Source organism: Brachyistius frenatus, unplaced genomic scaffold (genome assembly GCF_029030835.1).
Source record: "Brachyistius frenatus isolate BFR_SWC_R1_liver_20210118 unplaced genomic scaffold, ASM2903083v1 Contig_26, whole genome shotgun sequence".
NCBI lineage: Eukaryota > Metazoa > Chordata > Actinopteri > Embiotocidae > Brachyistius > Brachyistius frenatus.
The window spans coordinates 3,570,278-3,586,355 of record NW_027210625.1 but is presented as its reverse complement, the minus strand read 5'-3'; the positions used below and the strand labels follow the sequence as shown (position 1 = coordinate 3,586,355).

Sequence of the window (16,078 nt, the reverse complement as noted above, 5' to 3'; positions counted from 1 at the left end):
CCCTGAAAATTCTCATGTATAAAAAATAAGAGTGTAGCTCTCTGAATAAAGAAGCCAGACTCTCAGAGAGTTTAGACCCTGGTTTATTGTCAGTCTAGACTTTCAAGTTAGCTCTTTTTAAGGTCGTATCAACAGCTCTTTTTTTTATATGGCCTCAACAGGATATGGCCTTGGGACATTGGAGGCTTAAGTCCAGAATATCTTCTTGTACTTTCATGTGTAAAAGTTAAACTTGGCATTTTGATTTTGTTATATCTATGTATATTTATCTGCCTAAACCTAGAACAAACCAAACCCAGCCTGAAGGAGCAGTTTTGATGTAATAGATGAAGGTGTAACCCGATTAGGCCATGGGAGATGGTTGAGGGTTGGGAAGAACGGCGTGAAGCAGCAGATTCTGTTTTCCTGTTTCCTGTGGTCTGCTGACTAAGTGTAATGCGCCCCCATCTGAGGCCACGGCGCCCTGTGATCGGACAAGGGATCTGGTGACTCCCGTGGGAGGCCTGGCCGGGCCGGGCTGGGCCGGGCCGAAGCCCGGAAGACAGATGAAAGTTTCCAGACACATAGACAGAAAAGGGACCTGCAGTGACATGATTTTTGACCAGATCACAATTATCTGAGATGCCAGCAGTAAACATGAAGCAGTGCTGATCAGCCAGTCGACGTCAAATCCAGCAGTCATCATTCACATCAAAATCACGGTCAGTGTGAGTCCTCTCTGTTGCCCGGCACAGTGGCTGTGCAGGAACTCACCTTGCTCTCACATATTTAGGCTTAATGAAGTCTTGTATTGTAGCCTTGACCTGCGCTGGTATTTGGAGCGCGACAGAGGCTCATCATTGCATATCACATATTTCACCGAGCACAATGAATGAACAGGAATCTCTCTTGGTGACATTTGTGCAGACACACTGATGGCTTTCATTGTATGAGGTGACGAAGAGCAGGAGAAGATAACACGGTGCAGGTGGTGCTGGTTTCTCAACCACGTCTGCACCTTAGTCAGACTTTAATTATTAAGGCCTTTAAATAGACAAGCCTGCTAATTCTCATGAAGACATTTGTGCCCTATTCTGTCGCCAGTCAAAACAAGATACAGGAATTTGTTCCTGTGACAATTTGGCAGTTTACTAACAACCTTTGCTGAAGTGGTCCTTAGATTATTGAAATTGTGAATAGAATTATAATCACTTATTCTTCCAAGCACCATCGATGCGTTGGAATTTGTCTTGGTTGCAACAAGTCCTCCAATTATACCTTTATTGTTCAAGTCATCATCAGAATAGGAAATGTTTGATTACCACGAACAATAAACATACAGGAGCTTGTATAGAGATGCAGACAAATGAATGGAATTGCTTCATCATACTGAGCAGTGCTTTTCCTTTTATTGTATTATACCCCAACAAAATCAGAATAATAATCGCTTTCAGTAAACGCTTCTCTGCACATGTAGCACGGATGGCACGAAGAGAGTCCTTCCATAGCAAGTGTTGACCCATTTTCATTGACGAGTGTCCACATTCACAGACTGCAGGTATCCCATTGTGGTCCTTGTTTGCCTTTACATTCCCCCCGTCATATTTAATGGCTCCTGGGACATAAAAATCCTCTTTCTTTCTTTCTGTTTTCAGGTCACAGTTGCGTCATTGTTGTGCTTCTGGAGATGCTAATCAAGAAATTTCAGTTCACGCTTGAAGTTGATTGCTGTTTTTTTATTTTTTATTATGATATCAGAGTGTCTTAAATGGGTCAGGTTAAAAGCAATAAGTCAGAGAGAAGGACCGAGAGAAGCATCGTGTATCCCGGAGAAGTGGTTGATTAAATACAATACTGTCAACTTGTAGATGATTGCTGTTTGGCTTTCTTTTGCTTTTATGTAAGTTTAAAGCACCAATCTTCTCACGGAACAAATACCTTCGATGCAAGATAGACCCGTTTGTCTTGTACATGCAGCTTCCTCGTTACTACACGGTGCAGCACTGTGCTGCGATGTTACTGTGTGACCTGCACGACGGCAGTTCACGTCTACTCATATTCACATTTATTCAGTCTGCTGCTGCAGGTTTATCTAACAGTCCAAACTGAGCGAAATGAAGATCTCAGTCCAATCAGTGTCAGTTATTCTTTGAGCTATCAGTGCTGCCAAATTGCAGAGGGTTGCCAAGTACATTCATACAGCAGAATTAGAGGCTGCCAGGCTCTGATTCTTTGTCTTCGCTGAATAAATCAATAAGGGTCACTCGTCAAACTGGAAGCTAACTTTCTCATATTTCTCTAGTTGCTGGGTGTCAGCTGTCAGCAGTACACCACGTAGATGGTAGTTAGAAGATGATACCAGGTTTGAAAATGAGAAAAAAAAAAAAATCCAGCCACCAGCTTTTAATTAAACTCATGTCCTCATTTTAAGTTAATTCTCCTATTTACAAAGCAGCATTGAAAACAGATGTATAGCAACCTTTCTGCGAAACTATAGATTCTCTATTTTGGTCTCCACAATGTGTTCTTGAGGATGTTTTTAAAGTTGCCAACTCGAGAGCGTTTGGGCCGCGCTGACATCCGACCTCATAGTGGATAATTTTCCCCTTCATTTGGCTGGCATTTGGTGTGAAAGCAGCATGCAGACAGCAGGTCTGCCTCGCAGCTCTCTGTTAGAGGGAAAAGACTTTAAGTAAACACACCAGTTCACACTCGAATCCTCTATTCCCCGCTTTGCACTGCCCAGGCAGCCAGTTAAAGGCCTGGACAGTAAATGTACAAAGAAACAACAGCAAATAGTTAATTTTTTTTCTTCTTCTGTTTCCTCTCAAATAGACAGAAGTGAAAATCCTTTAAAGTTGTGTGAATACAGTCACTTAAATGATCAATCTTTTTGTGTGCACTAAAGGCCAAAGTTCACGACTAGCTGTAAAATTTCAACTTGATAAAAATCAAACCCATAAATGCCGCTAGATGACATACAGTTTGTTTCTGTAGCCACACTAATCTTGTCAGGACAGGCGGTAAAAGCTGAGGCCACTTCTCCCTTGTTTTACTACTCACGCATTTAAATGTTTTTTTGACTGTGGCTGTTGGCAGCGCTTTAGCTCATTTTTAACAGTGGGAAGACTTGGAGTCCACCAGTGTTCGTCTTTAAGGAGGGTCGGGTGCCAAAACCTCGACAGTAAATTAAGCCGCGGTAATATGTGCGAGCTGAAATGCACCTTTTATTCCTCACACAGCCAAAGATCAGTCGTCTGTGCGAGTGTTGTTTCCATCTATTAAATCTTCTTCGTCGCTCGTATCTGTTGGAAACATTATAACTCCAAAGGGGGCCTTTTATGTAAGGTTAGAAAAGCAGACAGGGATTGACAAGTGTGCACGTTTGATATATTATCGCTGTGTTTGGATCCTGTGGGCCTCAGGGTCTTGAAACTTGCTACAGCTTATCGAGCGCAGTGTAAGCCTTCGGTTCAAGTGGAAACATGAACATCGGCGGCGTTGCAGGGAGAAAGCTTTTTCTTTTCACCGACAGCAGTGATACAGGGGCATGGAGGTAAAGTTGAGATTTTACAGCAGCGTATCTGGTTTCATCAAAGGCCATCAGTCATGTGCTAGTCTTTCTCCTCTACCTTTTATCCTTTGGAAATGTGACTCCCTCACTGCATGCTTCTTTTTAACCTTACCCTCTCTATCCTCTCTCTCTCTGTGTCCTGCTATCCTCGCTCGCCCCGTGTCCTTCTCTGTGAAGTCACATGTGAAAGTGATCAGCTTAATCCCGATCACCAGCTGTGTTTAACCTACTTTAGATTTGGAACACTTGGCTTCCTTGCTTTCACTTTTGTTTATACGGGATTAGCATGAACACAGAGCGCACGCATGTGGTTTGACCTGCCGGTTTAGGCACGATGCCACTGAAATGTTTTTATTTAAATCAACAATTAAGCCTGCCCTGCTTCATACTCACTCATGTTACAGCCTCATCTACTGTTCATGTGCCTTGCTCTGTGGTCATTTTAGATCATTTCCTCAGCTGGATTCAAACTGGAAACCTTACAATCCTGCTCCTGTAAACTCAAGCAAAAGCGGCCCAGAGGGCTTTAATTGAATTTAAAATAAATGAATTAAAACTCTGCTTGATATTCCGCGTCCTCACTGCAATAAAAAATTCTCAGTGATAATAATATTAAACTTAAACACGCAGCACTTCCTAAACCAAAGAGCAAACAACAAAAATCTAAAATAAATAAAGCAGTGAGGCACATAAAAGGAAGAAGCTAAAAACGTTTTTTTTTGGCACAAAAAAAAAACAATAATAAGAGGGCATTGTCACATAAAAGCCAGTCTATAAATATGAGTTTTAAAATGTGATTTAAGATGTGAAGATGATAGTGATTCTGCTGGCCTAAGCTCCTCAGGCACGTTGTCTCTGAGCCAAAAGCCCGGTCACCTTCACTTTAAGCCAATGCTATTTTAATGCCCTGCAAAAAAAAAAAAAAAGAATAAAGAATAACACTGTCCTCTGTCTCTTTCTTTTTTTTTTTGTCTTCCCCCTGTGCAGGACCCCGGGGCCTCATCCCCGTCCCCCCTTTTGGGACACAAGCCGCTGCAGCTGATTGAGGTGAAAGCCAGGGGGCGCTTCGGCTGCGTGTGGAAGGCCCAGCTGCTGAACGACTACGTGGCCGTGAAGATCTTCCCCATTCAGGTATTACGCTGGACTCTGATCCGTTTGGTGATGAGGGAGATAAATATGAGCGTTTAAAGTGCTTCAACAATCAAATAGATAATAAGACAGAATGTAAAAAACAACAAGGCACCCGCCTTACTTTCTATATTTGATAGTTTTGCTGATTAGGTGGCTCAGTAGCACAAATAACATCTGCATCTCCGCCTCTCTGCTCTGGTCCAGGACAAGCTATCTTGGCAGAATGAGTACGAGATCTTCAGCGTGAGCGGCATGAAGCACGACAACATCCTCCACTTTATCGGCGTGGAGAAGAGGAACAACAACCTGGACTTGGAGCTGTGGCTCATCACCGCCTACCATGACAAGGTGCGCTGTCAGGGGTTTAGATGTACCAACAGAAAACTGCTAATTTTATTCTTATTTAGTGATTCAGTTTACAAGAAAGACTTACTGCACGTAAAGGAACGCTGTGCTAAGTTTGGTTTGAATGTGATGCCATGAAATTAATTACCCATTTTCCACCACTAGACTTCAAGTTGACCTGCCTCAGCATGCAGCTAATATTGTGAGGGATGCTAATGCTGCTAAAAGCTTTCCTCACATGAATTATGCTTGTTGGACGTGCACCCTGATTTTATAACAATTTCTAAGCTTGATTTTTAAACCTGACAAATCTAAGACAAGCTGAGCTATTTAACTCAACACAGTTTGTAACTGCAGCAACAATGCAGAGGGGTCGAAGGAAAGCCGGATGTCCTTCTTTATAGAATAATCAAGACGTGTGCATGCTTCCATGATTGAATCAAAGGTTATTTGTAAGATTCAGAGGCGAGAACAAAGACGTCCGACCAGCTTTGTGCAGATGTGTGTTTTCCAGCAACAGTTTATTACAGCGCATGTAAACAAATGCTCAGATTTCTCGCTTGATTTCTTCCACTAACTCGGCTGTTTGTGTCCATGTAAGCAGTGATATTGTGGTCTGAGTGTATTGGATCATGCTTTTTGTACATAGATCTAAACAGCTCGAGGGCAGCCAGCTGACAAAGTTGTAAACGATGTAAAATGCATGAAACCTTCACATTGTATTGATTCTTGTTTGTCTCAAGAGTTGATCTATAATTACAACATGCCTTGCGCTGTTATTTCATTTCTGTCTTTCTGAGCCGTATTTATGCAGAGAAAGTGGGCTGGAGCTCTGTTGGCTTCACTCGCCCTCTCAGCAACAGTCTCTGTAGCGTTGGGGGCTTTAAGTGCCTCTGTGTTTTGAGGGTCATTACCGACCAAGTGGAGAGCGATTCTTGTGCGGCTCGCTTGCCTGAATTTCCTAGCCAGACCCACAATTTGAATCTATTGGGTTTTAAGAAGAAGCCTTCCTTGCGTGAATAAAGGTTGAAAAATGTAAGCTTCTAAGTGTGGCGGCGAGGCTTTAACCCAACAAGACAACTCTGCTCTGATTTGTAGAAGCTCTCCAAGAAGAAATAACACTGAAGAAATTGGTTCAAAGGAGCTTTTAGAAACGACACACCATCAGCAACATATCAGCAACACAGTGAAGTGCCTTGTCAAACACTTGCTGTAATTATTTTGTAAGCAGTCTTTAAACTTCCAACTTTGACCCACAGCGAGCTGCTCCACAGCTGCAGCACTGATTGCAGAGTTCAGTGTCTCCTTGACGCCTGATTTATGCCTCCATGTTTGTGTTGTCTTGATCATTTTAACCTGTAAAGTGTCTTTGAATGTCCTGAAAAGCGCTTTACAAATTAAATGTATTATATTATGCATCTGAGCAACTTTATGCATCAGGACCTGTTGCAGCAGCAGCATGCAATGGCTTACTGTAAAGGATACAAGCCTCTCCAAACCTCTGTTCTTTCATCTTTTCATATCTCTGCAATTTCTGCATATTAAAAGCTCCCAATGTCTTTTTTGGCAGATATTGACTGATTGGTAACTTGCATTTTCATGATTATGATCAATGCATAGACACACACTTTGGAAAGCTTCTATCCTAAAGCAGAACAAGTGAACTGATAAGAATGCACTTTTCTCATCATCTGTTGAAGCTGCCTGCCCTCTGGCGGTCGCTCCATGCGACTGCATCTGCCTTTGGCCTTGACTGAAGTGACCTTGTATTATATGGACGTACATTATGTAAGAACAAAGATGGAGTATAAAGGATAAGGAAGTAAACAGATGCAGCTGGAAGATTATGGCCATAAATTTCTTCCGAGAATCTGCAGTTTTATTTCTACTCTCCTTGATTTCAGTGTTTGATATGAATGCATCTCTTTGAATATAAAAGTAAAAAAGGATCCTTAAACGCTCAGCAGTCATTCATGCGAGGAAGTGGTCGTAAAATGGTACAAAAACTATACTTTGCTGATAAAGAGCCTGCATGCTTAGCAAACCTGCCCTCGATAAATAGAGAGATTAAAGAGCAGCGATCAGACGCCAGCCCGATGAACAGATACATGAATCACATTTATCAGAGCTTCGTTACACACATAGAGCAATAAAAGTGCAGGAAGTTGGCTCGGTGACAAGAGGTGACCAGAGGACTTCAGTGTGGTTTTAAGAGAATGCCTCGCAGGCAGTAAATCCAGTTTATCACCCTGAAGTGAAATATTAAGCTGCACTTCTTTCACTCTGATAATCAGCCCCAACATCTCTATATGTTCAATTTCAGTCCGGCAAAATTAATATAATTGTTATAGAGTACAAAATACAATACTACCCACAAGCAGAAGTGGGTTTCCGGCCATTAGGCTTATTGCTGTTACCATGGAAACATCGCTTGCTCCGGAGAGATGGGAATCATTAGAAATCCCCCTTCACTCACATTTCTAGATTTGTCGAGGATTTAGACCAATAAATATATTAAATTGATTTAATTATATCAAATTATTTAAGGTCTTCTGTGTTCATCTGTCATTACAATAATTTGTAATACAGTAAAATTTCTTATAAGGAAATGTCAGAAGGTTTTTGAAGGGTTTGAAGCCACCTTTAGATCTGCTGGTCGTACCAGGCAAAAAAAAAAAGCTGGAACAGCTAAAACCGCTCGATTGTTTTAAACTGAGCAATTCTGCGTTTTCTGCTCATGAATGTTCTGTTTCATGCAATCTGCAGAGAAAAGAAACAGTAAGCTGTAATGTCAGATGTTTAATTCTGTTTTGATATACTCTTTCCTTCACCAGGGCTCGCTGACAGACTACCTGAAGGCCAACGTGGTGTCCTGGAACGAGCTCTGCCACATCGCTCAGACAGCGGCCCGCGGCCTGGCCTACCTCCATGAAGATATCCCAGGACACAAGGATGGGCACAAGCCCTCCATCGCTCACAGGTACGCCATCCGAATATCTGCGGATGTTTCAGTGCTCTGACACTTTCACGACTTATACACTCTGATCTGAGACTGAAGGTGTTTTCCTTCTGTTTGTGTCTCAGGGACATTAAGAGCAAGAACGTGCTGTTGAAGACTAACCTGACCGCCTGCGTAGCTGACTTTGGTCTTGCACTGAAGTTTGAGGCTGGAAAATCAGCAGGAGACACACACGGACAGGTACAGTTCACAGCTGCCAGATCAATTCCTGCTCTTATCGGTGCTGATCTGTGGCACTGTCTGGAAGCTCCTATGGGTGGCAGTGTGGGCCTGGAAATATTTAGGCTTAGGTGTCAAGAACTAAAAAAAATATCAATAACATCGAGAAGTTCTCCCTCATTCCTGATTTTTAACGGTGTCATGCTGAAATCATGTCATTTGAACTGTTTTTCTGCCAAGTCAGCAGCAACCCCCGTTGACGTATCACATTTTGCCGTGTCAGCCCTCCTCAGAGCCGACTGCCTTCTTCCTCGTTGCTGTGATGTCCATGCGTCTGTCCTAAATCTGACCTTTGACCTCCTCACTGTTTGTTTTGAACCTGTAGGTGGGAACAAGGCGCTACATGGCACCTGAAGTCCTGGAGGGTGCCATCAACTTCCAGCGCGACTCCTTCCTGCGTATCGACATGTACGCCTTCGGCCTCGTCCTCTGGGAGCTGGCGGCGCGGTGCACTGCCGCTGACGGTGAGACGGACACACTCAGTCATCAGTTTCCCCACACCGTGTCATATTATTCCATATATTATTTGAATTATGGATGTGTTTACATTCCAAGGCCCGGTGGATGAGTACATGCTCCCCTTTGAGGAGGAGGTGGGTCAGCATCCGTCTCTGGAGGACATGCAGGAGGTGGTGGTGCATAAGAAACTGCGGCCCTGCCTGCGAGACTGCTGGCAGAAACACACGGTGAGCAACACTCTCGTACTTTTGTTGTAGGAGGTGTCAAGCGACTGTTCTGTAACTGCGGACACCAGGGAGGCCAAAACAAGTGTGAAAGAGACTTTGTTGGACATCACAATGTCGTAGAAAGACTCAAACATGGTGTGAATAAGTTTTGCAGCTTAGTTTTCTGGCAAATTATCAAATGTAGTCAAATTAGTATTTGATAGAGGAAGCGATTTTGTCCTGAATCATGTGGTTTGACAGAATACAGTGATAAAGTCCTTTCGCTCTGAGCGTCTCTGGAAAATATCAGACCAAACAAAAAGGGCCCATAAACACATCAGCGACGCTGCGCCAGGTGGTAACATCAGTCTGCCTCTGCCCCTCAGGGTCTGGCCATGCTCTGCGAAACCATCGAGGACTGCTGGGACCACGAGGCCGAGGCTCGCCTGTCTGCCGGCTGCGTCGAGGAGCGCATCGGCCAAATGCAGCGCCAGGCTCCCATCATCGGCCCCGAGGAGATCGTCACTGTCGTCACTATGGTAACAAACGTGGACCTCCCGCCCAAGGAGTCCAGCTTATGATCAGCCAATCAACCGGATGAGTTAGCAGAAACACGGATCAACACGAGGGGATAAACAGCCGACCCTGGTTGGTTGGCTTAGTGGTTTGTTTTTTTTCTTTCTTTGTTTCCGTTATTGTCTTTTTTTTCTTTTTTCTTTTGTTCCTTTAAGTGCGGGCCGCTACCCGCGTTCAGGAAACACCCTGCACCCACTTCACCACATCAGTTGATATCCACCTCATTTTGATATGTGTGCCTGAGGATTTTAACATTTTACCAGTCGAAACTCTCTCACCCCGAGCAAACGATTCAGGATCTTTACGACGACAGACGACGTCACCGAGTGACGCTGCTGACGTGCCGGGAAGACGACACTCAACAAACACTTTTATCATGTATTGTTTTTATATACATACACACACATAGGAGGGCGCCCTGTCCTGCTCGGTTTTCTACGGAGAGAGAAGATCCCGCAGAGAAATTTCACAGAACTCTCAGTGCATTTTAGTGTAAAAGAAAAAAAGATGAGCACCTGGCTCTCGATACATTTGCTGTTTTCTTGTGTGCGTTTTTTTGAAGAAACGACTATCGTTCTGCCAATAAGCAACAGCTTCTGAATGTTTATAGTGTAATGCTGCTGTACATAGTGTATTATGGACCCAGACAACTTGGTAATCAAGCTTATTTTAAAAGGGGGGACGTGGGAGGGGGGGGGGGTCCATTTTCAAGCATTACGACGATAAAAACCATAAACCTCCTTCAACCAGGTATACCTCAGTTCAGATGGACACAGTTTAAATTAGTCCCTCTCCCTGTTCACGGTCATGGCTCCCAGTTTCCACAACCTTGGCCCTTCATGACACCCCAACAATCTGCTGTCAACCATGACACTCATGGGTAATGTAGTCAGCAAAGCCTCGATACACATGGCCATACACACCGTAAACACCACTTTCTCCCCGTTTCCTCCCCTCTTTCAGTCTCACGTGTAGTTTTCGCTCCACGATTAACTTCCTCCTTTTTTTCTTTTCTTTTTTTTTTTCTCTTTGAGATTTTTGAACGATGGGATAAAAGCCCCGTGATGAAGTTATCGTTTAAAGTGATTTTTTTTTTTTTTTTTCCGTTTTGGTTTGCCGTGTCAACTGTCAGCGGAGTAAATATTCATCGCCGACGGGCTTCATTTTGGTCATGAGATCTGGACATACAGTTTATGGATTTATCTCTCTCTGGATCAGCGCTGGGTACCAACTCATGATACCTTTTGATATTTGGTATCAGAACCAAGATGTCAAACTCTTGGAGGATGTTCTTGTTCTTTTCATTTTGTAAAATCAGTTATGTGTTGTCTGATTCTACTTAGAACAAGCAGATTAACAAAATAAGTCACCCGGTAAGTTTGTTTTAGGAGAGGTGTCAGATTTGAAGTGCAGTTTCCAGTGGTACCCAGCCCTACTTTGGAATTGTACCTGTATTTAGCTGAGCCAGCTTGCTTTTTGATTTGATTGCACACATCTCTTCTTTTCTTTTTTTTTTGGATTACTATCAAGAGTTTCTGCTCTCTTTTGATACACCTCAGGAATCTTTGCTACTCACCACCCCCTTGCATCCTCCACCTCTTCCTCCTCATCCTCGCCTGTTTCGAACTGGAGTACCTCCTATCTCGCTGATTCTTACGCTTCCTCTGTCTCAGCCTCGTCTCTACTTGTGAGGGTCTAGCCGTGCCGTCGTGCTCACAATTTAACACTAATCACAACAGTTACATTATATGTTCAGTCTGTACATCTCGGTCCATCTCTGTCCATCCCTTGTTTTAGATCGAGTCCGTTCTCTCTTGTGAACGAGGCAGATTTGTGTTGGACTTCTGCGCTCCCTGAAGTTCTTGAGTAACTAATCAGACCGGGATGACTCCTGCTTTGTCAGCATATCTTAAATTTTTTCCTCAGTGTGAGACACAGCCTGCTCTGGGTAACAATTTCCACTAAATAATAAGGGGTTAAAATAGCTAATGCTGCCAGTTAGATGCAGTTTTATGTTCTTTATCCTGACACGAACCAAACAGTCGCACGGCTAAGCGCAGTCAGACGAGCTGAGACGAGGTATCGCTCTTTCTCTCTTTCATCCTGGTGCCATTTCTACGTATCCATATTAGTTACTCTTGTAGATGTCAGGCAAAACGGATGTATCTGTCCTTGTTGCGAAGGCAACAGCGACATTTTTGAATCTTTATTTTCCTCTGAGGGATATTGAACACTGGTGCCGGCAGACCTGCAGTCTCTCCTCAAGCTTTGGGGATGGTTTCACAGGGTGCAGTTTAAAATTGAGTGCCAGTGCAGTTTAAAATACAGAAAACATGAAGAAACTTCTTTCTGCCAAACCGTTTCAGTCAGGACAACACATAATTACGTTTTCTTTACAGCATGCTGAGCATTTAGAGAAAACCCAACGTACTGTAATGTTGGAGGAAATGCATTTACAAAAGAAACACTAAAAAGGTAAATTGATTAGTGATCATTTTATGGCTTTACCCTGTATCTATAAATGCTGCTGTAGCGAAAAAATTTCCCCTTGTGGGATTAATAAAGTAACTATCTATCTATCTATCTATCTATCTATCTATCTATCTATCTATCTATCTATCTATCTATCTATCTATCTATCTATCTATCTATCTATCTATCTATCTATCTATCTATCTATCTATCTATCTATCTATCATTTGCACAAAATCTGGAGAGTGAAGTCAAAGCAGATCCTTCTATTCTACACGGCAAACAAGGCTAGAATGAAGCTAAATACTTTAAAGCATTTACATGTAACCCAACTGTTCTGTGATACATGCTGGAGTTTTTTTTCTGAACCTAACAGGGCCAATGTGGCTCAATATGACACCTACGAAAAGACATTTCCTCCAGAAAAGAACAGTAACTAGAAAAACTAAACAATATATGATCCTCAGAGTCAACAAGTTAAAAGTTCCTCAAGTTTGTTTATATTAGCGTTCCTGCTACACCTCTTTAATAGTTCAAATTTGGTACACAAGGAGTAAGAGCAGAAGTTGGAGATAATATTGCAGCACGTGATATCGCAACAACGCATCAAACCTGAAGGAAGTTGAAGCCATCATCTTGTAATTTACTTACTGTAGCACGAGTACAATATTTACTTCCTTATGCCGCTGCTGTTTTCCTATTCATTTTTTTTTAATTAACTGCTGTTCATTATCTAAAGTCTTCATGAAGCTTGAACAGTCAGGAACGATCAGTACTGCAAACCCCAGCAGCCCTTCAATAACTACTACCTCACTCGCAGGGAATTCTTTGGGGGTAGAGAGTATGGCAAACAAACCAAAATCATAACCAGGTTCCTGCAGTAGAAAAGGGATCAAAAAAAAATTCCCGAGTTTTTCATAAAAGCTCTTGAATTAGGGTTGTGTAAATGTCAGTTGTTCCCCATAAGTTTGACAGACAGAAGCAAAGCGAGGCTAAAAAGAAGTTTCTTCATCTTTACCGTGATTCGTTCTCTTGTCCTGCAAAGTTTTTTTTATCAGGTACAAGACAGCAGAATTATCTCTAAACACTCATTGACACAAACTTAAAGGAGAAACACCAGTATTACCCTTTTCTGTCCCGAGGTTTGTGTCCTCTAATGCAAAATGTATTCACCAGTATTTCTGCTGAAAAGTGGCTTTTTAAGAACAGCCGGATGTTGGTTGGTGACCTGCCAAAGTGGCTGGTAGAGTCGACAAACCTATCAGCCACAGCAAAAAAAAAAAAAAAAAAAAGAGTGAAAGATATTCAGTGTTTGACAGCTTGAGTTTAAACTGCACTCGGGAAACCGACCCAAACCGACAAATACCATTCAGGGATTCAGTACTATGCTTTTCTAAGTTCTAGCGAGTTATATGCAACCAGTGCCGCAAACTACCCTACACTTCTGTAGGATCAGCTGCAGGAGTGACTTTCAATATACACACACACAAATAACTTGTAGCATTTTAAATTTTTTTTTAATCCGTGACCTTGCATATTGATATGTTGTATTTATTTTTTAATTTACTGGCCTGAGGTTTTGGGGATCAGAGCTCAGGTGCAACTCAGAATAAAGTTGTAAGAGTTGGCACGATTTATGGTTGTTGTTTGCGGGTTGTGGGTGGGTGTTCAGTTGTAATTCAGGAAATACTTTCATTAATTCAAAAAGAAAAGATATAAACTGTAACATGCTTCTTTTTATTCAGTCTATGGACAAACGACCGAGAATGAATGTTCTTCAAACTCCTGGATTCCAGTATTGTGTGTACTTTGATGGATTGAGCCCGGCCCCGTGTAACTTTAGAGGGCTTTGCGTTTGGCTGGTTTCGTGTGATTGTGCGTGGTCCTGTAGAAACTAGTAAAACCAACGCACCTGGACATCCATTCATACACCTCCTGGTTGTACGAGCAGTGAACTAGCCGGCTGACCAGACCAGCCAACCAAAAGAACAGTATAGAACACTAAAGGCAGATTTTGTCAAGCTCCTGTGATAGAACAGTCCTATCGTACCAAAAAAAACACAAAAAAAACACCTCTGCTTCCGGCCTTCCTCTCTGCACCAACTTCTCTCTTTAAGAAGCATTTCAGTTTCTCCAAAACAAATTCCTGGCTTCAATCTTGTCTGCTATTTTGCCAAACCAATCCTTGGTTCCCCTCAGGTCCAGACTATCTGCATTCTGACTAACGTCTGAATTTGCACTCATTCAAAGGTGTATGAACGGATTTTGTCAGCGTGCAGGCTTTACAGGTTTCTACCGCGACCTCCTCCAGCCCAGCACCTCACATTGCTGTGCATATAAACTACCAGTGAAACATTTGTGTCTTGTTGCCCCCCCCCCCCCAACTATTTTAAGCAGTCTAGGATCTGTACAGACATGAGAACATAAATACCTGTATCAACTATATACTCTTGAGCTGAATCTTTATAAGTGCGTGTTGAACTTCAGTGTTTCCTCTACATTCATTTATACTTTTTCTTGTGTATTAACTCGGCAGCCGGGCCTGGCCTGGCTGCGTGAAAATTAAATTTCCCTTCACTATGCGAAAATACCCTAAGCTTTGTGTAAGCTCAAAGCTAGAGGCTCATTGGAGTACTTTGTAAGGAATCCAAGAAAGCACTCAAGGGTTCATCAGCAGAGAAAAATTCAACAGATGATGAACGTTCGGATCCCCTAACGGTTGCATCTCGCAAAACCCTCGAAGCTCTTAAAGAGCAGTTGCAATACTTCATACGTGATACTACAATCATCCACTACAGGTATTTCATTCCAGCATCCCAGTCTCCTCCTTTTTCCCACCTTTGGTAAGAATTTTAGAGGAAACATTGAACTCCAGTGACCTCGTTGCTCAGACTGTCTTGGCAGCAAGATGAGTCTGGTTGCAAGGCCTAAAATTTCTACAAAAAAAACTAAGCATTTTTGACCCCACATTTCTCAAAGCTCTCGAGTTGCAGCGCTGATCCAGGATCTGCCAACACGGTCTCCAGTGGTAATGATCCTCACTGTTTTTTTTTTGTTTTTTTTTTTTTTAAAAGCTGGAAGGAACTGATCAGTCTGATCACTTTTTGGTTCGGGAAACCTCAGTGGGTTACAAAAAAACAAAACAAGTATTGTTTCTTTACTCCTGATACATGTGACTCTACGTTTTATGTTCCTGACAGAAAATGTGAAAATAGAAACTGAGGTCTGGAATTTCAAACTGGAACGTGTGAAGTACAACAAAAGCATTCCGCTGGGTTTTCTAGGTCAAGAGGGAGTTTTTACCAGCTTCAGGGGTTCTCATTTTGACCTCTGACCTCTGGCCTCTTAGAGAAGGGAGGGTTAGAGAAACCCTTTTGAAAAGTATTACTGCAGAGAAAAAAAAACCTTTATAAACCTTGGAAACATTATCACAGAGACAAACTGATCCCCGATCAGCGCTGCGACTCTTGGCTAATGTTAGCCGGCCATGGTTTTTATCAGCTGAAGTGATCCACGTGATGTAAATAAATGTGTTTTTAGATTGTGAATGTGGATGTTTTTCTTGTTTTCTCTCACTGAATCACTTTGTCTGACATTTATTTGGTATTATATTTATGGAAAATGGATATGTTGTGCATCGACAAAATTTTGTATTTATTGGAGTGTATTAGTCCAGTAAGTCTGAAAGATACTGTTTTTCTTTTCCTGGAAACTTAGGAAATTATAAAGTAGTTAAGGGTCTTTAAAATAAGGCAGTACCAGTACAGTGCAGTACTTATTTTTAATTTTTTTTTTTATGTCGGACATGTGAGCATTTACCTCACTTTTGTACAATTACAGGCTTTTGGATTTTATCTGAAATCCAAAGTGCATCTTTCACCTGATGAGGTTATTTGTGCTTCCTCTCCAGGCTGATGTTGACTGCAGAAATCCACCACTAGATGGTAGCAATCAGCAGGTGAACTGCAGCCACCAGCCTGAAACCCTGCATTTTTCAACCAGTTTTGGAGGTGAAAGTTGAGACAAATTTGAGCTAAAATTAGATTCTAAATGTCTTTTTTATTATTATTATTAAGAAGTCCAGCCAGCTCAGTGTTT

At 42.2% G+C, this 16,078-nt stretch overlaps 1 protein-coding gene across 4 annotated transcripts in view; it reads left to right on the top strand.

Moving 5' to 3' along the window:
- LOC138620806 (activin receptor type-2A-like) overlaps positions 1–16,057 on the top strand; it is a 42,261-nt gene extending 26,204 nt beyond the window's left edge. For 2 of the 4 annotated variants that reach the window (XM_069698344.1, XM_069698343.1), the window contains 8 exons: positions 4,541–4,684; positions 4,889–5,032; positions 7,864–8,009; positions 8,114–8,228; positions 8,593–8,731; positions 8,823–8,953; positions 9,319–9,471; positions 15,891–16,057. In XM_069698344.1, coding sequence (XP_069554445.1) covers positions 4,541–4,684; positions 4,889–5,032; positions 7,864–8,009; positions 8,114–8,228; positions 8,593–8,731; positions 8,823–8,953; positions 9,319–9,471; positions 15,891–16,001 — 1,083 coding nt within the window. In that variant the 3' untranslated portion in view covers positions 16,002–16,057. Of the gene's footprint in view, positions 1–4,540; positions 4,685–4,888; positions 5,033–7,863; positions 8,010–8,113; positions 8,229–8,592; positions 8,732–8,822; positions 8,954–9,318; positions 15,529–15,890 lie in introns of those variants that run through there. The other 2 variants (XM_069698346.1, XM_069698345.1) reach the window with 1 other exon arrangement.
- Positions 16,058–16,078: the final 21 nt, after the last annotated feature.